Below are 25,555 nucleotides of genomic sequence, written 5' to 3' on the forward strand. Positions count from 1 at the left end.
CCGGGAGACGCGTGAGCCTGCCAGTCCCCCCGCGGGATGCAAAGGCAAAAGGGAACAGCGGCTGTAAAATTCTATACAGGCAAAACTGCGGACACCTAAGATGACGCAATCTCCGCGCGAGGTGGGGCGGGGCTCCGCGAGGACCTCACCCTGGAGACATCACCTGGGAAGCGGAAGCCGTCTGTAGAGAGGTGGAGGGTGAGGGTGACGGTGTTTCGGGTGAGCATTTTTCTCTGTTCTCCGGTACCTTGGTAACGGTTAGGGCCAGGAACTGGAGGTCTGCACTGGCCCAGCAGCGATCAGAGCGGCTGGCTGGCGGTGGGTTCGGGCCTCTGGAGCGGAAGGTTAGAGTGAGTTCCCGAGAGGGGGTGGCGCCTCGTTCGTTCTGCCCAGAGAATGGGAGATTTGGGGTTTTCTGGGTTCCCGCTTCTCCTGCTCTTTTCTCTGCTGAGAACGCCTTCTGTCTAAATACTGTTTGTTCTTGTAAGCCCGGTTCAGATGCCGTCGTCCCTAGGAGCCTTCTCCTACGATCCCCACTGTCAACGTTTTCCCTCCCTCGCTCCGAAAACCTTTCTGCTCGTTTCTTCTCCCGAGCGCTGCCACCTCTTACACCACCCGACACCTCTTGATCCGGTTGCTTCCTACCTGTTACCTCCGCTGGGTAACACATGGACCAGGGCTCACGAATTTCCTTGGGTCGTAGCAAAGTGCTCATCCCATATCTTTGTCTTCCCGGCCAGTGCGCGCTGGGGCAGGGTCCAGATTGTGGCCATCTCTAGCTTCAGCATAGGGGAGACCTGTGCAAAGACCACTGATTAGCGAGTCTGGAGCCTCCCCATCAGAATCGTACTCTGCCAGGTCTCAGCTTTTGCGACCCTGGCTTTACCTCTAGAAGTTTCATTCCTCACCTGTAAGGTTGCTAATGGAGATTTCATGAAAGGAACCAGGGGATGTTTGTATGCCTGCGGGGAGGACTTTGTAAACTGTCCAGCACCCCACGGAAGGGAGGGACTGGTTGTTTGGGAGAGAGGAGTCTGCTGTGCTTCAAAATAGGAGATAATTAACCTGTATCCTCTTGGCCAGCTAGGGAATGCTATGTGGTTTGAAAAATGTTTGTATATTTGTGCTGGCCTATTGTAAGGGCTTTATCTGCCTTGCCTTTATGAAGGGTTTTGTTTGTTTGTTTGGGGGGGTGTTTCAAAGACTCTGCAATCCAGCTAATTCACTCCTCTCATTTTACAGACAAGACCTGAAAGGGAAGGGATCTCCTCAGAGTCACAGAGTAATTGGTAGAGTTGGTCAGGAACCTAAGCCTGTAACTGAAGAGACCAGAGGTCTTTCTGTTAGACTTCTTGGGAAGAGACGGTAAGGTACTTTCGCTTCATACCATCTTTTTCTTTTTTAAACCCCCGGTCTCTCGGCTCTCCCAGCCATAGGCCTTCTCACTCTGTATTATAATTACTTTCTTACTTTCTGTTTCCTTGCTAGAATGTCATCTTTCCAATGACAGAAGTTGTGTCTTGTTGTTTGTTCTTTATTCCCAAGGCTAGGCTAGGCTCATAGATGATATTAAAGGTAATGGGAAAAATCTACTAAACACATTTAATGCAGGCATGTTCCATGTAATTATAATGAAATCTTCACAATGGACCTCTATGTAATTTCTAGTATTCCCATTTTATGGATGAGGAAACAGATTAGGGAAGGGAATGTGCACCAAAAGGGTGGCTGGTGAAGGCCTTTGGGGATTTCAAGTTCAGAAACAAATCCATTTAATTTTCCTCCTCCAGTTCTTCGCAAATTATCTTGTAGAAAAAATGCCCAAAGTGAAAAGGAGTCGGAAAGCTCCCCCAGATGGTTGGGAGTTGATCGAACCAACACTGGATGAATTAGATCAGAAGATGAGAGAAGGTAAGTGCGGAGTTTCTAACTGGGTGAACAGCGTTTAAGAGTCACAGGCTTTGATGTGTCCAGGGGCAGGCAGAAATGCAAGTATCATATTGGAAGAGACAGCCCCACTGTGGCCCCTAGACACTGATCTGTTTTGTTTGCTTATTAACTCAGGAATATTAGGAATTCTAGAAAATAAGATGGCATTAATGAAAAGGTCCTCAAAGACGTTTTAGGGCCAACTTTGATACAGAAATCTTCGAGAATAAAGATCGAGTAGTCTACCTCTAATTATTTACTGTTTTGGTTAGGTACACATTTAGAGTCTTACAGAATATATTTACTTGGAAAATCCTGTTATTTTTCATGTTCACATTTTCTGTAAGAGTTTTATCCAGATTTTTCTTGCATCTCTCTGACAGGTTTCATCACTTTGTTTTTGCATTATCTACTAGTTTTCCAGAATGTGCCACCTTCAGCTCCCTCAAAATGCTGTATGATCCTGAACTTAATGAATCAGTATCGTGTGTTTTTAGAAATCTTATCTGAAGCCATGAGCATCTGTTGGCCTTTGTGATCACAGTGTGACCACTTACTCAATTGCTTTTCCAAAAAAAAAAATTGTTTTTTCTTTAAGGTATTTATTTATTTATTTGTCAGAGAGATAGAGCACAAGCAGGTGGAGTGGCAGGCAGAGGGAGAAGCAGGCTCCCTATCAAACAAGGAGCCCAGCACGGGACTCAATCCCAGGACCTTGGGATTGTGACCTGAGCTGAAGGCAGACACCCAGCCAACAGAGCCACCCAGGCACCCCTAATAATGTTTTTAAGAGACAGTGAGCGCGGGGCCTAGGGGCTCAGAGGGAGAGAGAATCTTAAGCAAGTTCCACATCCAGCGCAGAGTCCGATTGATGGCTCAATCTTCCAACCCTGAGATCATGACCTGAGCTGAAATCAAGAGTCAGACACTCAACTGATTTAGCCACCCAGGCGCCCCTAAATGGTTGCTTTTGTAAGAATTTTAAACTAATTAAAGATCAAGCATAGGGGCGCCTGGGTGGCTCAGTGGGTTAAGCCTCTGTCTTCGGCTCAGGTCATGATCCCAGGGTCCTGGGATCGAGCCCCGCGTCGGGCTTTCTGCTTGGCGGGGAGCCTGCTTCCTCCTCTCTCTCTCTCTGCCTGCTTGTGATCTCTCTGTCAATTAAATAAATAAAATCTAAAAAAAAAAAAAAAAGATCAAGCATAAACACTTGCATAATGAACATTTAGCTAGATTTTTTTTTTTTAAGATTTTATTTATTACTTTGACAGAGAGATCACAAGTAGGCAGAGAGGCAGGCAGAGAGAGAGGGAAGCAGGCTCCCTGCTGAGCAGAGCCCAATGTGGGCCTTGATCCCAGGACTCTGGGATCGTGACCTGAGCCGAAGGCAGAGGCTTAACCCACTGAGCCACCCAGGCGCCCAACATTTAGCTAGATTAATTTTAAAGAATAACACTTTAAAAGAATTGTTGCTGAGGTTTTGAAGTTAATGGGCCATTTCTTTTGAAGTTTTTGGCATTAGCCAAGTGGCAAAAAACTAAATCTAGTCCATGCCAGGACACGTGTACCTCTAGTTTTCCACTTTGTGTTCCACTTTGTGTGCAGACCTGTATAAAACAACATCCAAGAATGTTCACTTGGTCTTGTGAAAATGGGTCCAAAATGTGAGTGCTGCTCTGATTTAAAGATTGAGAAATGACAAAAGCACTGGGAGGGAGGCTGTTTCCAGTTGCCCTATAAGCATGTTTGCCCCCTACCTTTTGAATTGAGATCTAGCTGACATAAAACACTGTATGTTTTAGCTGTATGCCATTTGATATGTATTATGAAAAGATTAACAATAATTTAAGATTCATTATCTTACAGTTTTTTTTTTTTTCTTGTGAGAGCTTTTAAGGCTTACTTTCTTAGCAGCTTACAAATATACCAAACAGTACTGTAAACTGTTGTCACCATTTCCCAGGACTTATAACTGGAAACTTGCTCATGTGACCCCCTTCCCCCATTTCACCCAGCACCCCCTTTGTTTCTTACGGTCTCTGATCAGATGCCCCGTTGTGCCGCCTTTGAGCACCTGTATAAAATGTCAGCCCCCACGTCCCCTTCTGCATGGTCTTTTTTGTGGCCTTTACCACTTACTTCTGGGGGCCAGTCTGCCTCCCTGTCCTGGAACACCGCCCCAGAGCTGCTCTGCCTTCAGCCCACACAGGCTGTACTTGCTCAGTCCGCAACATCTGCCTTTTGCCTGGATGACAGAATCCTAAGTAGTAGCGTGGCCCCAAAGTTGGAGGAATGGAGGTACATTCTTTTTTTTTTTTTTTTTTAAATATTTATTTATTTATTTATTTGACAGAGAGAGAGAGAGATCGCAAGTAGGCAAAGAGGCAGGCAGAGAGAGAGAGGAGGAAGCAGGCTCCCTGCTGAGCAGAGAGCCTGATGCGGGGCTCGATCCCAGGACCCTGGGATCATGACCTGAGCCGAAGGCAGAGGCTTAACCCACTGAGCCACCCAGGCGCCCCGAGGTACAGTCTTCTTGACCACTCCTTCCGTTTCTCCCCTGCTGTAAAAACTGAATGGAGGTAGTGGAGATAGCAGGCAAAGATCAACTTGTAGCTGCTAACGGAAAGAATTGCACTTCAAACAGACCTGTTCAAATCACGTGGCTTACTTTATCTTTTTTCAAGTCACAGCTCTATTGAGATAGAAGTCCTGTTCTGTAAAATGTGCCCTTACGGTGTTGGGGGGGTGTTCAGTGTTTTCGGAGTCAGGCAACCCTTACCTCCTGAAGAAACCCTGCACCCTTTGGTAGTCAGCCCCTTCCCCCATCCCCCCACCTGTCCCAGACTGAGGCAACTACTCATCCACATTCTGTCCCCGTAGGCTGTCATCTAGTAGGTGGGCTTTGAGAACTAGTTTCTTTCACTGGGCTTCACATTCTCAAGGTTCATCCGTGTTGTAGCGGGTCGTTTCTTTTTCTGGCTGGATGACGCTCCGTTTTGGTGGCGGAGGGGGGGTGGTGTCTATCCATTCTATCAGCTGATGGACACCGGGATTGTTTCTGCTTTCAGGCTGTTGTGAATACTGCTGTTTGCACGTTCATAGGAGAGTTTTTGTGGGCACGTGTGTTTTCAGTTCTCTGGGCTGTATACCCAGCAGGAGATCTGCTAGGGCATATGGCAACATTAACTTCCTGAGGAAGAGCCAGACTGTCTTCCCAGAGAGGCTGTACCATGTTACATTTCCACCAGCAGCCTATGGTCCAATTTCCCTGCATCCTCAACCCTTGTGACTGTCTTTTTTATGATAGCCAAGCTAGAGGGTATGAAGTAGGATTGATACTTTATCCCTACTTACAAGAAAACAAAAACAAAAACAACCTGTGTCCTGTGCAGTGACCACTGCCTGCCACAAGAAAACAAACACACATCTTTTTCTCCGCAGCTGAAACAGAACCTCACGAGGGAAAGAGGAAAGTGGAATCTCTGTGGCCTATCTTCAGGATCCATCACCAAAAAACGCGGTATATTTTTGACCTCTTTTACAAGAGGAAAGCCATAAGCAGAGGTAATGAACTCAATTATCTCGGCTCACCAGCTTGAGTAGCTTTCACATTTACTTAATGGTTCCCGTTCTTGGAACCTCAGCAATTGTCAGTTTTCTTATTGGTAAAAAATGTGGGGAGGGGTCAGCGTTGGCTCAACAGTCTTTTTGGTGAAGAGTAGTGATGGGCTGGGGCAGCTTTGTGATCCCACGGTCTGACGCCCTTTCCCTTCTTGACAGAACTCTACGAATATTGCATTAAAGAAGGCTACGCAGATAAAAATCTGATAGCAAAATGGAAGAAGCAGGGCTATGAGAACTTATGCTGTCTGCGCTGCATTCAGACCCGGGACACCAATTTTGGAACAAACTGCATTTGCCGGGTCCCCAAAAGCAAGCTGGAAGTGGTAACGTCTCTACCCCATAATGGCTGATGCTCGCGTTTGAGGTCACTTTTTCAGTCCTGAAGTCTGCCCTAGGTGATAGCAAGGGACTGAACATGATTTTGCTGGCTGTCCTGCTGGCCATGCCCCAGGGTGTGAGTCCCTCTCCTATGTGGTCCGTGCCAGGCAGTGTGGTAGCTGCCACGTGTTAGGTCTGGGGGCCAACTCCATTGCACCCTTGGGCAAGTTACTGAATTCTGTCCTCACATAGGAATTGGGGGTGAGGACACCTGCCCCCAAAGTGGTGGGGAGGGCCGAGTCGGGGGAGCTCAGGCCAGTCAGCAGGCACTCTTGCCCTTCCCCTCGCATGCTCTCCCCAGGCACGCTTTTCTCCAGGCCTCCTCCTCAGAGCTATTACATCATATTTCTTCTGTCAGAACTTTGTTCTAAAACTTGACTGGGCAGCTCAGGAACGGTGCTGCGTATGCAGCCGCTGAGCTGACAGCGTCAGCCTCTCTGAAGTGGAAGTGCGGGGGGAGGGAGGCGGTTCCTAGGACATTGGCTGTGGTGGCCTTTGAGGGCAGCCCCTTGGCCCATGGTGGGCCAAGCCGGGGGGTCAGGCCGGGCTGCCCACCTCCCCGGTGGCCACCTTTCACACAGGTGCCTCATCACCAGCCCCTTGCAGACCAGTTCTAGTTTGTAGAGCTCTGGGCCAAGGGCTTTACCTCAGCAGGCAGCTCTGTCTCCCAGAATCGTCTGTGAAGTCAGGGAGGAGTGGACATCAAATGAGGGCCCAAGGACATCAGATTGTCCCCTGAAGAATCGGGGTGCTGATTTTCAGGTGGGGGCAGGGGGAGGTGGTAGAGTGGCGGAAGCCACCACACCCCCCTCACCCTGGGATTCTACAGTGGCATTTGATCAGGGGTGTTGCCCCAGCCCTGTGGCCAGAGGAGAGCCCGCTTTTGTCACCATCCAATCTTGTGCATTTAGTTAAGGGTCTTACTTCTCCAAAAAAACAGAACAAAGGAAAATATATATAAACCACTGCTCTAGGCCCTTCTGTTGGGCCGGCCCTCAGCCGGACATCCGGGCACACCCGGCCCAGTGGACAAGACTCTTCTCCTGCCATTCAGATTCCAGTGCACATCCTCTGCCCCTGTGCCTCTACTGGAACATTCCCCAGCCCAAAGACCCTGAGCCCCGTGGGCAGTAGCGGACCCACTTCCAGCTCACTGCAGGGTAGCTCATGCTCACTTCACGGAACAAGAGTCATTCACAGACTTTTCTGGGGGCTTGTACGTACAGTGACTGCATAAATTAAATGCACAGAGGTGTAGCTTCAGTGTCGGCATCTGTCACAGAAGGCTTTGTGAGGAGTGTCCTGTAGACAGTGAAGTCTGGTGGCCACCTTGTTGGGGGTGGAGGTGGGGGGGTGGCCCATGGCAGGAGTGTAGCATCTCTGCTGTCCTCTGTTTCAGGGCCGAATCATCGAGTGCACACACTGCGGCTGCCGGGGCTGCTCCGGCTGAGGCCCTCAGGCCCTGACCCCTCCACCCTGAACTTTGGACTTCATGGGTTTCTGCCTGTCGCGCCACCCCCTTTCCTGGGAGCAGCTCTTCTCGCAGAGCAGTGCTCCTGGTCTGAGTTGGAGCACGGTCTCTACGTGTAAAGGCTTTGGTGTTTCTCAGCTGTGATTTGTAGAAATAAAATTTTTAAACCTTCTGGGTCCAGTATTTATTCTTTCCAAGAGCCAGCAGTCTGTGGACCCCAGTGCATGAGCGCCAGGCCCTAGAAACTGGTCCCCTCGGGCCTCCATCCTGACTCTACCTTGTAGATGCTGTGTGACTGTGAGCAAGTTCACTTTCCTCATCACTGTGGGGATGGCCACCTCCCAGACGAGGATAACCAGAGACGGTCTGTTAAGGTGGGCCAGGCCGCTCTCGGACCTGCCATGTACTCGTCAGGCACCCTGGGCCCAGCGCGTGTCCTCATATACCAACGCCTGCAAAACGCTGCTGCGCTCACTCCGCGCTAGATCCTTCCTCAGGCTTGAGGCCACATGAGGACATGCACAGGCCTGATGCGGAGAGGCTCCTGGGGCTCCCGAGGGGCTCTGTAAGCAACACGCCCTTCGTCCCAGCTCTGATGGAGACCCAGCGCCTCCCATCACCTGCCTCCGAGGCCTCCGTCCACATCGGCTTCTGTGATACGGTCTTGGTCCCCCTGGTATTTGGTCCGGAACTTCTGCCACGGGTGGGGGGTTTCCTCTGCTGGCATCACTTTCAGCCACTGCTTATAATAAGCTCGGAAGCCATCAATCTTCTCCAAGTAGGTGTTTTTGCCTTTGTACTGTAAATGGAAAAGCATGGGGTTCAGAGGAGCCTGTAGTCACTGCATGCAACCTACGGCTCATCCCAAACCATGGCACCTGGCTCAGGCCGCAGGGAAGCTGTTCTCATTTCTAGGTGGTTAAGGGGGGAGGGCAGGAAAACTATGGATACTCAAGTCACCTACTGTTGAGAAACAGCTGCTGTGGGGCAGACCACATTCCCATCTGCTGTCTCTCGACGTCGGTGCTGCTGCACTACACCCAGGGATGGCCCCCTGACCCCCCAAGCTAGAATCGCTGGGTGCTATCACTGCCTCCACAGCATGAGCGCCTCCCCTGTGTCCTCTAGGCCCTGCTGCAGTGGTCTCGAGACGGGGGAAGAAATGGAGGGAACGAGAGGCTCGGCAGATGCTAAAAGAAAGCTGGTAAAGATGGGGCACCTGGGTGGCTCAGTGGGTTGAAGCCTCTGCCTTCGGCTCGGGTCATGATCCCAGGGGCCTGGGATCGAGCCCCACATCGGGTTCTCTGCTCAGTGGGGAGCAGGCTTCCTCTTCTCTCTCTCTGCCTGCCTCTCTGCCTACTTGTGATCTGTTTGTCAAGTAAATAAATAAAAACAATCTTTAAAAAAAAAAAGAAATGCGTAGGAAAAAAAAAGCAGCCAAAAATATATTGAAGATAAACACTTAGCACACGTGGACAAACAGCTGCATTCAAAAGGTTTAAGAATTCCAGAAGTTGTATGTACCTAATCCAGCCTGAAAGTACATAAAACAAAAACTCGACAGGGACAGACAGAAATAAGTCCCTGTCCTAAGGGAACAGGAGTGTAGTCTAAATCCAGTAAGCTTTAGGCCTGCGGTAGGCTGGTATCTGGACTGAACCTGAGACGATGCCCTCAGAACATTGCACCATGGAGTGGGGCCAAGTCCACTACCCAGAAGATACTTGCAACGTGGAACAAAACATGAGAATCCAGAACACACGAAGACCCCCGAAGAACCAGTAAGGCAAGACTAACCGCTAGCTGCTCAGATGCCCAGTTATGCCCTCTGCCTGGCGTACGCTCTGCTGCTGTCTCCCAGATTCTGACTGAGCCCCCAAAATGGCCCTCATGCGTTGCACCTGCACAGTTGTCCCTGACGCCATACCTGGTGTGTCCCTGCGCCTCTCCCTCCCCACTATGGGGATGGTGTTCCTACAGGCCACTGCTGCCCTGGGGGCACTCAGCATGGGGCACTCCCATGGGCCCTGCATCCGAACCCCCCCAGCCTGTGATCCTCAGCACAACAGGGAGAGAAGTGGCCGTTACAAAGCAGACTCTATCACAGCCTGGCTGCCATCCCCATTCACTGGACGAACAACGGTCTATATGGGGCACCAGGCAATGGGCAGGTACCGGGGAGCCAGGTGGGCAAGGCGGTCAGTCTCCAGCTCCAGGGGCTTATGGGTTTTGTGAAGGTGACAGTCACCTGTGCAGGTGTAATTGCTGGCTGTGAGACACAGCGAAAAGGAAGAGCGCTGGATGTGAGGGGCAGGAGGGAGCAGCAGGGCATCCCTGAGAACGAGCCATCCAAGCTGAGACTGACAGGGTGAGGTGCCAGTTACAGGAAGCGGGCAGCCTACTCAAGGCAGAGGGAATACAAAAACCCCGAGGCAGAAGAGGCTATGTCCTACAGAAATGACAGAAGGCCAGTGGCACTGACAGTGAATCCAGAAAGAGTGACCAGAGATGGAGTGGGCCACAGGGACTCATGGGCTGTGGTTTAAGGAACTTGGGATTTCTCCTAAGGGAAGCCATTGACAGATTAAAGCAAGGGAGTTCCAGGTCCGGGAGGCCAGATCTGGGGGCGTGGGCAGGGAGAAGCAGGGCAGTTAAAGAGAGGACAGGCGAGTGAGAGGCTGGCACACACACCCGATCAAAGGAGGGTGGGTACTGCGCGGCAAACTCCAGCTGGCGGATGACCACCTCATTCACAGGGACCCTGTTCTGCCTCATGTCCTTCAAGACGTCAATGAGATAGGTGTAGTCCAGTTTCTTGAGGGCCGCGTTGATGAGGGTGCTGTAGATGTGGGTGTTGGGGGTCATCTGGGATTTCTGCAACAGCACAGACATATGATCAGCGGGGTGACAGCAGCCACTGAGACAAAGCAGCCCTCTGGGTGCGTCAAGCCATTCAGGCCTGCTCTGCGGACCAGCCACCAGGCCAAGAGGACACCCCACTCCAAAAGGAAAGCACACGTGCCCTGCACTGTAGGTCCATGCCCCCCAGCCCCAGGGACCCTATCTTCTCCAGCCTGAAGAACTTGCTCAGAGATCAGCAGACCCAGGCAGTAAAGCACATGCAGAAGACCACCTCCTCGGCTCTTGCCTGCAGGTTTACTGCAATCCCTGCTCCCAGAATGCTGGAACACCCCTGCTCTAGTCATGCCTCCCACCCCTCCTGAGTCGGGGCCAAAACCTGTTCCTCCCCACCACCTCACCCGCCTGCAACCTCCTTCAAGACTCTAACACCCCGTTTTTAATGCCAGATCCTGAAGCAACTCACCAGAATCTACTTTCTCTCCAGTTGGGCCAGTGACTTTTCTACACTTGAAGCTAGAATGACCCCACACTCCCCACCCCCATGCACACTGGGCTGTCGGGGTGCAGAGGTCTGGGGGTTCAGGAGGGCCCAGCTTTCTCCTCGAGCGCCCCTAGTTAGCACCATGGGTCCCCCCAGGCCTGGAGCCACTCACCTTCATGTCTGCAAGCAGCTGCAGACCATCCCTTGGCCTGTGGCACCCGATGGCCAGGTTGCAGAAGGTCTGCAGGTTGGGGACAATGCCCCTCTTTGCCAGGAGTGGCAGCAGCGCCTGTGGGGACAGAGACGGCATCCCTGGAAGCTGTGACCCACCAAGCCTGGCAGGAGTCTTCTCAGTTGAAGGCCGTGGCTGGCTGGAGACCTCGGGGGCACAGTTCTGCTCGGAAGCCTCACCACTCCCTCCGGGACCACACTGGATGAGGGCTCAGCCTGGCTTGCAAGCACCCAGCTCCCCAGAATTTAGCCGCTCTGCGAGGACACCCTGCCTTCCGAACCATCTCCACCACGCCAGCCCCCTGCCCCGAGGCCCTTCATATTCCCGCGTCTCTCTGCTTCCCTGCGGGCCGTCCATCCAGCACTCGGCCCTTCAGCATCAACTGAGCACCCGCGGTCTCCCAGGCCCCTGGCCCCACAGTCCAGGCTGGGAGACAAGGCCAACAACAGCGTGGGACGCAGAGCTGAGCCTGTGGGGGCTTGGGGGTGAGGAAAAAGATGCCCTTGTGGCCTGGATGGCTCAGGGAGGGGCTCTGTTGTGTTCGGCTAGTCTAGAGGAAGGCGTGCTCTCCACTGAGGCCCTGAAGGTGGAGGCAGTGTCCCTGTCACCTCTGATTGCCCACAGGAGCCCAGCTCAGTGCTCTGACCAAAGATCCATTACACAGACACATGGACAAAATCGCATGAGGGCTGTGGTGGCCCATCTGTAGAATGGGGGTAGCCTCGTACTGGCAGAGCCTTGTGGAGTGAGGAACAGGTGGGAAGCTCTTCGAACGGCATCTAACACAGAGGGCTGTATCAGTGTGTGTGTGTGTGCGTGTGTGTGTGTGTGTGTGTGTGTTGGGGAGTGTGTGTGTGTGTGTGTGTGTGTGTATTTGTGTTGGGGAGTGTGGCCAAAGGGTGGGGACACTCCTGAGCCACCAGGCTCTTAGGCCACAGGTCCCATGGCCCCTGCATGGCTTGTGCTCCTCAGGCGGTGTGAGGATGTCTGGGCTCTGCCTACACTCATCTGTGAGCTCCTCGGTGAGGACAGACAGCGCAGCCAGCCGCTTTGCCCCTCCACTCTCAGCTCTGACCAAGCCCAGGCCCAGAACGGAGGCTTTAGTCTGTCAGCTCACTACCGCAGGGAGGGGTGACGCGCTCTGCAGGGCAGCCAGGTCCTGCAGTCAGGTCTGAGGAGGGAGGAGGAGGAGGGGCCCCAGCCTTGCACCTGGTGCCTACTTCCCAGCCCCTCACCTTTGCCCCCTCCAGATCACCAGACTTGCTCTTCTTCCTCATCAGGGTGTTGAAGAACGTCACGTCGGCTTCCACCTGGTACGTGTCCAGGACGGTCAGCAGTGAGGACTCTGAGGGACTCCCAGGCGCCACCACCTCAGCCAGCAGCGTGAGGGTTTTGATGTTGGGTCGGAGCCCATGCTCTTCCATCTTGCCCAAGAAGCCCTCCAGGCCCCCCATCAAGGCCAGCCTGTCAGCTGGGGTGGTCACAGTCCCAAAGGAGACCACGGCTGGGGAGACTGGTCCCAAGGTCAGGAGGTTAGCCTCCAGCCCGCAGAGAGAAGGTTCTGGGGCCAAGGAAGTGAGGGCCACCTTGTGGTCCGGCTCTGTGTTTGTTTCCACCTCAGGCTGGGCCTTGCTGGGGGCTCTGGCTTCGTGAGGCTCTGGCAGGCTCTCAAGCACCTGAGAAGATTCCAGAAACAGCTGCCTCTCCAAGGCCTCCACATGCAGCCTGACTGACACGCCATCGCCCACCCGGGCCCGGGCTCTCCTCCTTGCCCGAAACCCACGTGCCAGGGGCTGGAGCATGACCGTCTCCTCCCTGGGCCTCAGGAGCAGTGCTGAGGCCACCTCCGGGTCCCCCAAGCCACAGTCTCGAGCTGCCCCCAGGAGTAGGTTGTAGCCATGCTGGCTCGGTTGGAGCCCCAGACTCAGCATCTGCCTCCACACCTGCGGGAGAGAGACAAGCTTGGCTCCGAGAACCTTCTCAGAATAGCCTTCAGCAGAGCAGACTCAGGGAGTCAACCACTGCTCGGTAAGTGCAAGGGGCACCGGAAGGAGCTGGACAGCATCAAACCCAACGCCAGGCTCCAGAGAACTAAGAATCCTAAGGATCTGAGGACTCCCTGGGAGATCTCATGGGGGCGCTACTCCTTTCCTCTCTAGCTCACCCCAAACTGTTCTCCACTTTCATCTCTCTGCCCTCTCCCGGGGCCCCTGTACTGGGAACAGACTCTCCCTGGGTCTCTGCCCACCTTCTTTGCACTTCTCTGGGGAGGGATGATCACAGAGTCTAGGTTCGGGAAGAGTCTAGGCTGACTCAAGAACTGGATTCAGCAGCACTTCCTGAGCTCCCACTATGGGCTCTGCTTCATGCAGCCTCTGGGCAGGATGAGAGCACAGGGCAGGCACAGCGGAAGGGAGCTCAACAAAGAAGAGCGCCTCCCAAACTGGACACCCGAGGAGCCCTGTCTCCTACTGAGACGAAATCATTTTCACCCCATAGCACGGTGCCTAGCACTGTATACGCTCCACAAAGGACTGCTCTGACCCCATCTAGGGCCCTCTGACACCCAGACCACACCATTTCTAAGATGCCAGGAGATGCCACACAGGGCTCACTGGTCACCCTGGATTCTTCGTCTGTGGGCTCCAAGGGCATCCACATTCAGGGGGACAAGACCTCACATCCGACTTCCTGTCCTCGTCAGACAAGGCAGGGGCTGGTCAGGCCCACGTGGGTATAGCCTGCAAAAGGTCTGCTGAGCATCAGACAGAGTCTTAAGGAGGGCAGGGATCTCAGCAGGCACCTTCAAGGGAAAACACGGGCGGAACTGAGGCTTAGCGGGGATTCGGGCTCTAGGAGTCAGACGGACCTCGGTTCAAATCCCAGCTCTCCTTAATAACTGCGGACCTTAGGCCAGCTACTTAACCTCTGTGAGCCTCAATTCCCTTGTCTGTGAAACACGGCTGACGCGGCCTAGTTTAAGCAGCTGAGTAAGTGCACGACACAAACCAGCTATCAACATTACAGACTGTTTCTAACTAGAACAGCTCTAGAACAGAGATCAAGATCTTGGCTGATTTTCACTAGAAAGCTACTGCTTCCAGAAGACAGGCAAGCATCCGTCCAGGGCTGTCCCAGATTACTGGGGCTCAGCTTCCACGTGAGTCAACCACTTGGGGGTCTTGCTGAAATGCCAATCCGGACACAGCAGGACCACGGTGGGGCTGAGACCCTGATTTTCTGACAAGCCCCCATCAGCATCAGTGAGGCTGACGCTGCCAGTCTGTGGGGCCCACTTTAAGATGGAGGGCCCTAGGTGAGCTCTGGGTACTTCCCACCTGTGGTACCGTTGCTAACACCGCCACCCCACAGGACTGGGGGCAGGGGAGGGGATTCTCTCTGGGGATCTGAGGTGGAATCAGAGCTGTGTCTCAACTCTGATGCCCAGGAGAACCTCCCAGGACTACATGCAGACGCCTGGGTCCCACGTGCAGAGATGGTGAGTGGCAGCCCATTGGGAGGAGGGCCCAACAACCACTCTGAGTAAGACGGTAAGCTTTGCTAATCTGAGCTAGCTGCCCAGAAGGCCCCTTGGTGAAGGCCAAGAGCGTGAGCTGTGCCCTCACTTGGAGGCAGCCATGCCGCCTCCGAGGGCCTCCTCCCCCTGCCATCAGGAGAACGGTGGGCAGCAGTGTGCTTTGCAAAGGCCAAAATATTGCCAACGTAAATCCACCCAGCATGGGGCAGCCACAGGTGCCCAAATGCACATGTGATCATCATTTGCGCCTGACACGGGTGCACAGGGGAAGGGGGGCAGCAGGAGAGGCAGGAAGGCAGAGCTGGGAGGGACGGACCTGCAGGGCATATCGGAAACCTGTCTTCTTGTCCTGGATGCAGCCCATGAGCAGGTAACTGAAGGTCTCCTCTGTGACTGCATGTCCTTTCTGGACGATCTCCTGGAGGAGGGAGTGAAGGCTACCATGAGAACCTGTGGCAGAGCCCAGGGTCTGATGGGTCTGAATCAGGGCAGACAGTCCTGGGGCAGGCCCAGGATGTGTACCTGGGGCAGGCGAGACCTGAATCTGGCTCTAGAGTGGCTGGGAACCAGCTCCTGAGCAGACGCGTCCAACTCCGCCTGCATTCCCTGCCCCTCTCCTTCCAGGCTGCTCTTCCTGGCTGATGCATCATCTCTGGGTAGCCCCTCTGCGAAGACCATGCCAGCAGCCACTTTTAGGCCCTGTGCCCAAGACACTGGGACCGCAAAGAGCTGGCTTCAAGTCCCAGCTTTGCCCACCTGTGAGTGTGGGCAAGGCAGGAAGCTCCCTGGTCCCAGCCCCATCTGTCACGGGCATGACCTACCTCAGAGAGTGTCCGGAACAGCCCCACAACAGACTGTGGGGTCTGTCCACGGCACGTGCTCGAGGGACTTGTTACCCCTGGCCTCCCTCGGACCTGTCAGAGTTGGCCATGGCCTTCTTGAAACGTTCTTCCGCCTCTCAGCCCCTCAGGGGCTCCTCCTTGAGCCTCTCTTCCTCTGTCTCGTGAGTGTGGCTATTCCCACACTACCCCGCCACTGCCACTCTCCGGTCCCCACCTCTGTCGCCAACCCTGCCACCTCAGTGAGGTGGGTTTTTTTTTTTTTTTTTTTTTTTAAGATTTTGTTTATTTATTTGACAGAAAGAGAGACAGAGAGAGACGGAATACAAGCAGGGAGAGTGGGAGAGGGAAAAGCAGGCATCCTGCTGAGCAGGGAACCCTATACAGGGCTCCATCCCAGGACCCCGGAATCTTGACCTGAGCTGAAGGCAGATGCTTAACTGACAGAGCCCCCCAGGCACCCCTCTCAGTGAGGTTTTAGTTCATGCTCCCTCCTCCTGGACCGGCACAGCTGTCTCTTAACTGGTCCCCCTCCCCCACTAGCCAGAGTGACCTGCATAAAATACCAGTGGCATCTCTGGACAGGTCAGAGGCCTATCAACCACACTGCCCTCTTCTGGAAGCTTCAACTGCCTGCCTCTCACATGGCACCCTTTGGAGGGATCTGTCTCTCTCAAGGAACTCTCCAGGCTTGAGACCCCATGATCCTGCCTCTCCTGCCAGCTCAAGGCAGCCAACCCAGAGTCTGGTCAAAGGCTGCTATGTACCATGTGGTGCCTGGACAGCTCATCAGGTCCTCTCTCCTGCCGGGCGGAGGGGGGGAACCTCACTACGTGCAGTGAGGAAATGCGTCAGTCAGCAGTGGAAAAAGTGAGACAGAACTTAAGAGCAGACAGCAAGTCTGCCCATGGGCCTGAGGGAAGACAAAGCTGCCAAGGGCGTGCCGAGGTTCTCCTGAGGTTTGGTCATGGGGACCTAGAGCCTTCCTGTAGGTGTTACCTCATGTTTGTCTCCCTCCCCACCCTGAGAGGTCAGAACCACCAGCCCGCTCATGCTCCTCCCTGCTTAAACCCCCTCACTGTCTCCGCTGAAACTGGGAATAAAAAACCCTCCTTACAGCTGGACGATAAAAGAAGCCACAGGGGTGGCTCATCTGGTCCTGATCTCAGCTCAGGTCTTGATCTCAGAGTTAAGAGTTCAAGGCCCAAACGAGCTCCAAGCTCCAACACAGAGCACAATTTTAAAAAAGGAAAAAGAAAAGAGGGGTGCCCGGGTGGCTCAGTCAGTTAAGCGGTTGCCTTCAGCTCAGGGAATGATCCCAGGGTCCTGGGATCGAGCCCCACATCGGGCTCCCGGCTCAGTGGAGAGCCTGCTTCTCCCTCTCCCTCTGCCTGCCATTCTGCCTGCTTGTGGTTTGTCTCTCTCTCTCTCTGTCAAATAAAACAATAAAATTTAAAAAAAAAAAAAAAAAGAAAGAAGAAAAAAGAGGTTTTGGGCCAAAGGGCCCTCAAGGGCCAAAGCCCTGACCCAGCCAGGCCCCTGTTCAGCACTCCCATGTCCCCCTCCCCTGCTTCCCTCAATCCTGGCACCTCCTGGAAACCAAGGAGTTTTGTTCCCACTGCTCTCGCTGAGCAGGAGGCCTTGGCGCGCTATGAAGCCCCGCCCCTCACTGCGGCACCAAGGAATCCCACATAACAAGTCACAGCACACACAACCCACTGCCATCCTAGGGGCAGGGCCTCTTTATCTGTCAGACTGAGGCCTCTGAGCATTGCTGAACCTGAGCCCGACTCCTTATCAGCCCCTGAAACCTCCCGTGAGGGACACAGAGAGCCACAGCCTCACATTCGCCGCTGTGTGAGACCGGCCCCCCACAGGGTACCCTCACCTTGAACACATCAAGGCACATCCTGAGGTCTGCGCACATGGCAGCCATCTTCAGCAGCGCATGGTACGTTTTCAAGTTGAGCTGGAAGTTTCGGGCCTGCAGCTGCTGCCGGAGCTTCAGGGCACTCTGCAGAGCAGAGTCCTTCCAGGGGGACTCGGCGCAGACGTTGAACAGGGCTGTATAGGTGGCATCTGATGGCTCCAGGTCCCGCTTTTTCATCTGCGGAGATGGGAAGACACCTTGAGGCGGCTCTGGGGTCAGCTGCACATACAGGTGACAGCCGAATGGAGGGAAAGCTAGAGAGGACCCCGCTCCTGCATTAAACAGGCCCACTACCAGGGCCAGTGCTAAGGCAGGGCTGAGTGGTGTGTCGGAGCCTCCTTCTCCCAGACCCGGACTTGGCCTGAGGGCCTCTGAAAATGGACACTGTAACCAGACGCACCAAAGAGTCATCCTCAACACGGCCACCAGCCCGCTGTGGGCCCTAGAGGCTTTTAGCAGGATCCTCCTGATACTCCCAGGTCACCCCGACTCTTAAGACCCAAACAGTGGATCCGGTCCGGGAAAAGGCAGGGAGAGACCATCCAGACCAGCTCTAGACTTTACTAACTGAGGGGTCACGGGCCAATGAGCTCCTTGCTGGGAAAATGCAGATGATACCGACACCTTGAAAGGCTGTTGCAAGGGAGAGCTAGGAGAGTGGCCCCCAGACCAGCAGTGGCCAGGAGCATGTCACTGCAGCACATCTCAGGACACCTCGTGTCCCCCGGCCCTGCAGAGTCACAAACCACAGGGTGAGGCCTCCGCTCTGCTTCTCAAACCCTCCGGGTGCCCAAGCGAGCTGGAGTCTGAAAGCTCCTTGTAAAGCCAAGTGCTAATACAGAGATCACCTAAGTGATGGGTATTTGAAAACTTTCTTTACTGACTTTGCAGCTTTGGTATAAATCTGAAATTGTTCCAAAATAAAAAGTTTATTGAAGAAAAAAAAAGCAACAGATTATCAATAACTTAAGAGGGAATAACTTAAGAGGGAACTGTGCTTCTCTGAGGTGACAGGTAGCATGTCACTTAAGAATCCTCCAAATGTGCAGAAGCGTGAACTGAGAACCATGGGAAACGCCCCCTGGCACCAGCTCCCCCTCACTTAGCACCTGAATGCTTTTCTTCTGGTCAAGGAAGGCCCCTGCTGTTCTCCACAACAGTGTTTCATGAGGTCTGTTAGAGGATATGTCAGTTTATCACTTGTAACCACAATTCCTCCCCCTTGCTTCCAGCCTCAAGCAAATGCATTGCAAATGACAAGAAGTCTTGCTGGGATGAAGGAGGAACCCAGTTCCTGGCAGCAAGAGAAGATGGGATCCCTCCTACTAGAGCCTACTATCTTCTTAGACAAAGCTCTTTCCTAACTCACAGAGGAAATAGCTTCCTGGCTCTGAGAACCATAAGCACAAGAAGTGGGCAACTATAGAATGAAACCATCTTCCAAGAGGAATAAAAGCGCCTTTTCAGAGGACCAGCTTTGGAAGCCAAGTGCTCCTGTGTGTCCAGTGTGGGGAGCAGGGGTGAGGGGATGTGAACACACCGAGGACAGCGGTGGAGAAGGAAGGGGGCACGTGGGGCCTGCTGTGGTCAAGGAAGGTCATGTAATCATCCAAGATCGCCTCCACTTTACAGAGGATGAAACAGAGGCCGGGAGGTTAGTCTGGCTGCAGTAATGCACGCACGTGACATCCTACCATGCGAGCCAGCTCTCTCTGCCTCTGAAGCCCAGGCTCTCTGGAGCCTGGCCCTCCCCCTTCTGGCCCTGGGCGCGCGCGCGCGCGCACACACACACACACACACACACACACACCGCACTTACATCATTGTAGAGCCGGAAGGCCTTCTTCAGGTATCCCGCCCGCCCGCAGCCACCGATCAGCACCGTGTAGTTGCACTCGAGGGGCTGGAGTCGCTCCTCCTTCAGCATCTGCCGCTCAAACAGGTCCAGGGCCTCGGCCAGCTGGGAGGAAGGGAACATGGGAGGAGGCTCAGGGCAGCCTCTGAGAACCTCAGCAGAGGGAGCAAGACTGAGACTGAGGGACTCTCCTGGGCCTGCCCAGGAGCTACACAGCCGCCCTGGGCTTCTGCCACCAGCCTCTGGGTCCCTGTGCCAGGAAGAAAAGCCCACTAAACTCCCACCACCTGTGAAGGCTCTTGGCCCCACTGCCAGGGCTGCCTTCCCTCCAGCCAGATGATGAACTCCTTGAAGGCAGGGCCATCCATGTCTTTGCCTCTCTGTGGGCCTACAGTAGAGCCAGGGCCTGGCTCTCAGTAAGTCCTGAGAAAATGTGAATTCTGCAAATCCTGGGATCTGTCCTGCCCTTGCTTCCTGGCTGACCCCATCCGTAGTGCCAGCCCTCTGGCTCTAAGCGGGAATGGGAGACCACATTCTGCAAAGGCTGGTGAGCACACTCAGGGCCACTGTGCTGCACGATCGCAGGGGGGCCATTCATAGCAACAGACTCCTGCAGTGGCACAAGACAGCAGCCCCAAGGGACCAACTTCCACTGGCTGCAAATCCCTTTGGCCCACAGTCATCTCTACCCCATCCCTACTCCTTACACCGTCCCCTTTAAAACCTCGGTTCACCTCTTTACAACTTAATTTTCTTTTTCATCCAGTGGTTTAACCAGTAATGACTGAATCCTGCAAGGTCTATTTGCTAGGGATACAGCTGTGAACAATGGGACGCCTGGGTGGCTCAGTTGGTTAAGCAGCTGCCTTCAGCTCAGGTCATGATCCCAGCGTCCTGGGATCGAGTCCCACATCGGGCTCCTTGCTCCGCAGGGAGCCTGCTTCTCCCTCTGACTCTGCCTTCCACTCTGTCTGCCTATGCTCGCTCTCGCTCGCTCGCTCTCTGACAAATAAATAAATAAAATCTTAAAAAAAAAAAAAAAGAGGGAGCTCCTTTGTGGAACACAACTTCTAGTGTGGAAAGACAGACACCAAGTGAGAAAACTAAGACAAAAAAAAAAATACTGTGTCAAATGGTGTTAGATTTTTTGTTTTTGAAGATTTTATTTATTTGAGAAAGAGAGAGAGAATGAGAGGGGAGAAATTCAGAGGGAGAAACAGACTCCCACAGGGCCAGGAGCCTGATGCAGGACTCAATCCTGGGCCTCAGGGATCATGACCCAAGCCAAAGGCAGTTGCCCAACCAACTGAGCCACCCAGGTGCCCTGGTGTTAGGTTTTAAAACAAAAACAAAGGAAGAAGTGCCAAAAGAAGGGGATGTGAGATTCAGTTTTAGATGTTACAGTCAAGCAGAGCTTCACCCAGAAGGTGACAGAAGAACAACAATCCGAAGGAGGTGAGGGAAGAACAACAGTGTCTATGAAAATAGCCAGTGCAAAGGCCCTGAGGCAGGAGTGTGCCTGGGAGTTGGAGTTGGAGAAGCAGAGAGGAGGCCGGGATGGCTGCAGCACTGTGAGGGAAGAGGACATAAGAGTAGAGAGGTAAGAGGGGTAAAAGGAGACCCTACAGGCTTCAAAAGCTGTTGTGAGGGCTTTGGCTTCTATTTGTTTCTCAACTTTTAACCATGGAATGGTTCACATATACACAAAAGTAAAGAAAGTAGGATAACTACAATGGTTATTAACGTGGCCATGGAGTGCTTGGGTGGCTCAGTTTGTTAAGCATCTGTCTTCAGCTCGGGTCATGATTCTAGGGTCCTGGGATCAAGCCCCATGTCCGGCTCCCTGTGGACAGCCTGCTTCTCCCAGTCCCTCTGCAGCTTCCCCTGCCTGTGTTCTCTTTCTCTATGTCAAATAAATAAATAAATAAATAAATTTTTAAACAATTAAAATCTGGCCAATCTTGTTCATTTATACCTTGTACTCCTGCTCCAAACTGAATTTTCTTATTTTTAACCAGGCTCCACACCAAAATTAGAGCCCAACATGGGGCTCGAACTCACAACCCTGACATCAAGACCTGAGCTGAGATCAAGAGTCAAACACGTCTCTGACTCAGGCCCCTGAAATGGAATTTTTTGAAACACATTTCCAGACATTATATCATTCATTCCCCAGATCTTCAACACACACCTCTAAGAGATTTTTGAACACAGATGCAATGTCATGATCAACACCTAGGAAAGTGAACAGCAGTGTCATCGAATACATTAAGAGTCCTGGAAAGGGGGCACCTGGGTGGCTCAGCGGGTTAAGCCTCTGCCTTCGGCTCAGGGCATGATCTCAGGGTCCTGGGATCGAGCCCCACATTGGGCTCTCTGCTCAGTGGGAAGCCTGCTTCCCCCCTCTCCCTCTGCCTCCCTCTCTGCTTATTTGCTGTCAAATAAATAAATAAAATCTTAAAAGAAAAAAAAAGGAAGAGTCCTGGCAGAGTAACATAATCTGCTTTAACAGCGTGGCTCTGTGCTTTGCACAGACTTGGGAGGAGGGGGTAAGGGCAGCAGGGAGCCCGGTGGCAACTATGAGGGGGTGAGGATAAGGCGAGGCCTGGGCTTCCAGGGGTAGCACTGTGAGAAGTGAGGACTGGCAACATTTTGAAGCTCCCACTGGTGAGAGAAAGAGAAGAGTTAGGGACTGCCTGAAGGCTTCTGGCCTGAGTGGATGGAATGACAGGATCGCCATTCAGTGAGATGAAGACAGTGCAGTGAAAACAAGGCTGGCAACCGAACTTTCAGGCCTGTATGGGTGAGTGTAAGGGAGCTGGTGAGGTAGCTAGAGATACAGACCAGGAAGGCTGGGCTGAAGGTACTAACTTGAAAACTGCAACAAGGAGTGGGGCCCCCAAATGTCAGGTGGCTGGTGGATCGCGCGGCACAGCACCCGGGGTGAGTGAAGACAGAAGAGCCCTGAGCATCCAAATACTTAGAGATCAGGAAGGTAATGCAGCCCCTCCGAAATACTGGGCTACCAGGGAAGTCGAACCAGGAATCCCAAGGTCCCCTCACCTTCCCTTCTCTGATCAGGCGTTTGCACTGGAAGAAGTACCAGTAAGGCGTGTTTCTGCGGCCCCGCCATATCTCTGGCTCCAGCTCCGTTTCCTCGTCTTCAGCACTCTGTTCCCTGAGCCGTAGGTTATACAACTGGGCTGTTGATTTTTGGAATATTTTCCTCGAGGAGTACTTGTTGGAGAGGGTCCCAAAGCTCTCTTCCTCCTCCTCCTGAGAGGCCACGGGGTCAGGCTGGCTCAGGTCAGAGCCGAGGCTGCTTGTGCTCTTCCCGTTCCCCTGGCCAAGGGGCAGCTGCGAGGGGGAGCTGCTGCAGGGTCGAGTCAGCCCCGCAGCCCTCAGCCCTGTAGGCCCCTCCCTGCCTCCTGTGCAAGTGGCTCCGAGAGGGTTAAGGTGCTGGAAGGCAGACAGTCCTACGGGACGGAGTCCAGAGAAGAGCCGGGCCAACCTCGCGAGGTCCATCTCTGGCTTTCTCCTCCAGGGCCTGGCACAGGTCAGAAACATAATGAAAACTACTGGGGTCTGTAGTCCCGAAAGGCAGAAAGAAGACAGAGAAGGGACCACAAGCCCGAGTGCTAAGGTTAGAATGCCTAGGTTCAGATTTCATTCTTGCCAAAGAACCATCCGTGAGTCCCTGGGCACTCGCCACTCTGGTCAGTCTCCTGCCCTGTGAACTGGGGTTACCTGGACCTAATACCCACACAGCACTGTAGCAATGATCAAATGAGGCCTCCAATACACGGCGTGTGGCACGGTGTTGGCAAGTAAACCACTCGACAGACGAAAGCTAGTGGTATTCTCAAGCTATGATCTAGGAGACCAGGCACTGAAGTTAGAGCTGAGTTTGACTCCTGGCCAGAGCCGTGTGACTAGGCCCATTCCTTGACCTTCCCGTGCCTAGATTTCTTCAGCTACAGGATGAGGACGATCCCACCAACCTCACCACAAGGTTATAAAGATCAAATGAGATGTTTTTAGTACCTCTCATTTAACAGGTATTTAAAAAATTGTAGCTATTTTAATATGTTACGAGAAAAAAAAAAAAACATTCTGGGCCTCTGCCCAGGGAAGTTAACTCGAGCATGCCTTTTCTGCAAAATTTGTGGATAACACACCGAGTTGTGTTGTTAATACACTAACCACTGGCCACATGCAACTACTGAACACCTAAAATGTGTCTAGTCTAAATGAAGATATGCTTTTAGTATAAATCACACACCAGAGTTCAAAGATTTCATACCAAAAAAGAAGGTAAATTAAACACAATAATGTTGGGGCACCTGGGTGGCCCAGTGGGTTAAGCCTCTGCCTTCAGCTCAGATCACAATCTCAGGATCCTGGGATCGAGCCCCACATCCCCCTCTCCCTCTGTCTGCCTCTCTGCCTACTTGTGATGTCTCTGTGTCAAATAAATAAATAAAATCTTTTAATAAACAAAACAAACAAAAAACAAAATAATCTTTCAACACATCGAAATGATAATTTGGGGTATATCAGGCCAAAAAATTTAATTATAGTTTTCACAATTTGTAAGCTTTGTTTAATGCAGCTACTTGGAAATTTTAAATCATATATGTGCTTGCATTCTATTTCTACTGGTCTGCATACTTGAAACTCTTTAATAAAAAAATATCAGGGGGCACCGGGTAATGGAGAGCTCAGCTTCTCCCTCTCTCTTCTGCTCTCCCTACTTGTGGTCTATCTCTCTATTGAGTAAATAAATAAAATCTTAAAAAAAAATAAAAATAAAAATAAAAATCAGGGAAAACCTGGGTGGCTCAGTCATTTAAGCATCTGTCTTAGGCTCAGACCACGATACCGGGGTCCTGAGATCTGCTTCTCCCTCTCTCTCTGCTGCTTGCTCTCTCTCTCTGTCAAATAAGTTAATAAATCTTAAAAAAAAAAAAGAAAGAAAATGTAAAATTACATATGTGCTCATATTATATTCCTGTTAGAGTGGCAGGCCTCACCAGATGTGCAATGGTAAGGGCCCTCTGTACTAGTGTCAGTGGGGTGCTGGTCAACAGAGGCTGTCTAATAGGCTCAGCCAGCTATTCCCCTTCCTGAGCCTCAGTTATTAATCAATCTGCAATCACTTCAGAGGCCTAATTTTACATTTTCAAGTAGCCACATTAGATAAAGTGCTTCTTTTTTTACAAAAAGATTTTATATTTTTCTGACAGACAGAGATCACAAGTAGGCAGAAAGGCAGGCAAAGAGAGAGGGAGGAACAGACTTCCCGCGGAGCAGAGATCCCAATGCGAGGCTTGATCCCAGGACTCTGGGATCATGATCTAAGCCCAAGGCGGAGTGGTTTAACCCACTGAGCCACCCAGACGCCCCTAGATAAAGTGCTTCAGTGCGTTAAATGAAATGCACCGCATTGCAAGAAAAAACCCCAATGATATTGAAATAAGTGTCAAGACGTTAAAAAAAAAAAAAAAAAAAAAAAAACCTCCTATACAAGTACACATGCTGCTTTTTTGGCGCTTTAATACCAAGATCCTGCCATCCTGTCACCGCAGTGGCTAATATAAACAACAGCTTGTGGCTGCTACAGCTACCATAATTTACACTCATCACCATTAGAAACCCGACTGAGGGACGCCTGGGTGGCTCACTGGGTTAAGCGTCTGCCTTCCACTCGGAGTATGAGTCCAGGGTCCTGCGATCGAGTCCCGCATCCGCTCCTTGCTCAGCGAGGAGCCTGCTTTTCCCTCTGCCTGCGGCTCTCCCTGCTTGTGCTCTAACAAATAAGTAAATAAAATCTTAAAAAGAAAAAAAAAAAAATCACGACTTAGTTCAGGGCGCTGTTAACGCTACTCCGTCAGTCACGGAAGGAAATGCTCATTTCACACCGAGAAAACTAAAGGTGCAATTTTCTTCCTACCCAAGTTCCTCAACCTGCCCAAGCTAATAACTCCTGAATTAGAGACGCGCCGCCGCTGTCCCCTCTGGGGCACCCGCCCCTCCCTAGACGCTCCCCCGGGCGCTCTGGCCAGCCCGACCCCCTCCACACTGGCCTCTGGAGCCTTGGTTGTCTCACTAGACGTCCGACCCCAGCTGCGACACTCCCTGTCCGGACTCCCGCTCCCATGTTACCCCCAGTCCCGCTCCGCGTCACCGCGCCGCGTGGCCCCCAGTCCCGCTCCAGCCTCACCTCGCGGCGGACCCGGTTCTCCTTCCCAAGGACCTTCTGGTAGGCGCGCGCCTCAGCCGACTTCACGCAGGCGCACTCGGAGACGCGAACTCCCCGCCCCGTGCGCGCGGAGGCGGGTTCCGGGGGCCGCGAGGAGAGGCGGGAGTTCGGCTGGCGGCTAGCCTGGCCTAGCGAAGCGTCCCGTACTCCCGGC

General features: G+C 52.7%; 2 protein-coding genes across 8 annotated transcripts; one reads left to right on the forward strand and one right to left on the reverse strand.

The window, feature by feature from the left end:
• The first annotated feature begins 62 nt into the window (after nucleotides 1-62).
• On the forward strand, nucleotides 63-7,574 carry BUD31 (BUD31 homolog). Of its 5 annotated transcripts, none has more exons than XM_059155355.1 (6): nucleotides 63-219; nucleotides 1,243-1,370; nucleotides 1,791-1,911; nucleotides 5,371-5,493; nucleotides 5,710-5,876; nucleotides 7,331-7,574. In XM_059155355.1, the coding sequence occupies exons 3-6, from the start codon at nucleotides 1,818-1,820 to the stop codon at nucleotides 7,379-7,381; spliced, it is 435 nt and encodes a 144-aa protein (XP_059011338.1). In that variant the 5' UTR covers nucleotides 63-219; nucleotides 1,243-1,370; nucleotides 1,791-1,817; the 3' UTR covers nucleotides 7,382-7,574. The 5 variants fall into 5 exon arrangements, with proteins under 5 accessions (XP_059011338.1, XP_059011340.1, XP_059011336.1 ...); XM_059155357.1 differs by having other exon boundaries at nucleotides 1,813-1,911; XM_059155353.1 differs by having other exon boundaries at nucleotides 1,243-1,365.
• Nucleotides 4,579-25,496, reverse strand: PTCD1 (pentatricopeptide repeat domain 1). Of its 3 annotated transcripts, XM_059155345.1 has the most exons (10): nucleotides 25,363-25,451; nucleotides 24,824-24,970; nucleotides 22,203-22,686; nucleotides 19,104-19,244; nucleotides 17,243-17,461; nucleotides 14,832-14,933; nucleotides 12,213-12,920; nucleotides 10,918-11,034; nucleotides 10,094-10,276; nucleotides 4,579-8,201 (listed from the first exon to the last, which is right to left on the reverse strand). In XM_059155345.1, exons 3-10 carry the CDS (start codon nucleotides 22,662-22,664, stop codon nucleotides 8,019-8,021), a joined length of 2,115 nt encoding a protein of 704 aa, XP_059011328.1. In that variant the 5' UTR covers nucleotides 22,665-22,686; nucleotides 24,824-24,970; nucleotides 25,363-25,451; the 3' UTR covers nucleotides 4,579-8,018. The 3 variants fall into 3 exon arrangements, with proteins under 3 accessions (XP_059011328.1, XP_059011329.1, XP_059011330.1); XM_059155346.1 differs by lacking the exon at nucleotides 24,824-24,970 and having other exon boundaries at nucleotides 25,363-25,496; XM_059155347.1 differs by lacking the exon at nucleotides 10,094-10,276 and having other exon boundaries at nucleotides 25,363-25,452.
• Nucleotides 25,497-25,555: the final 59 nt, after the last annotated feature.

This window comes from Mustela lutreola, chromosome 17 (assembly GCF_030435805.1).
Source record: "Mustela lutreola isolate mMusLut2 chromosome 17, mMusLut2.pri, whole genome shotgun sequence".
Classification (NCBI taxonomy): Eukaryota; Metazoa; Chordata; class Mammalia; order Carnivora; family Mustelidae; genus Mustela; species Mustela lutreola.

Excerpts from the sequence above, each read along its gene's own strand:
- PTCD1 (XM_059155346.1), bottom strand. The coding sequence starts at position 22,664 with ATGGACCTCGCGAGGTTGGCCCGGCTCTTCTCTGGACTCCGTCCCGTA. Across the intron at positions 19,245-22,202 it reads GCCTGATCAGAGAAGGGAAG|CTGGCCGAGGCCCTGGACCT; the intron begins GTGAGGGGACCT and ends CCTTCCTCCCAG. Across the intron at positions 17,462-19,103 it reads CCTTCCGGCTCTACAATGAT|ATGAAAAAGCGGGACCTGGA; the intron begins GTAAGTGCGGTG and ends CCATCTCCGCAG.
- BUD31 (XM_059155355.1), top strand. The coding sequence starts at position 1,818 with ATGCCCAAAGTGAAAAGGAGTCGGAAAGCTCCCCCAGATGGTTGGGAG. Across the intron at positions 1,912-5,370 it reads AGATCAGAAGATGAGAGAAG|CTGAAACAGAACCTCACGAG; the intron begins GTAAGTGCGGAG and ends TTTTCTCCGCAG. Across the intron at positions 5,877-7,330 it reads CCAAAAGCAAGCTGGAAGTG|GGCCGAATCATCGAGTGCAC; the intron begins GTAACGTCTCTA and ends CCTCTGTTTCAG.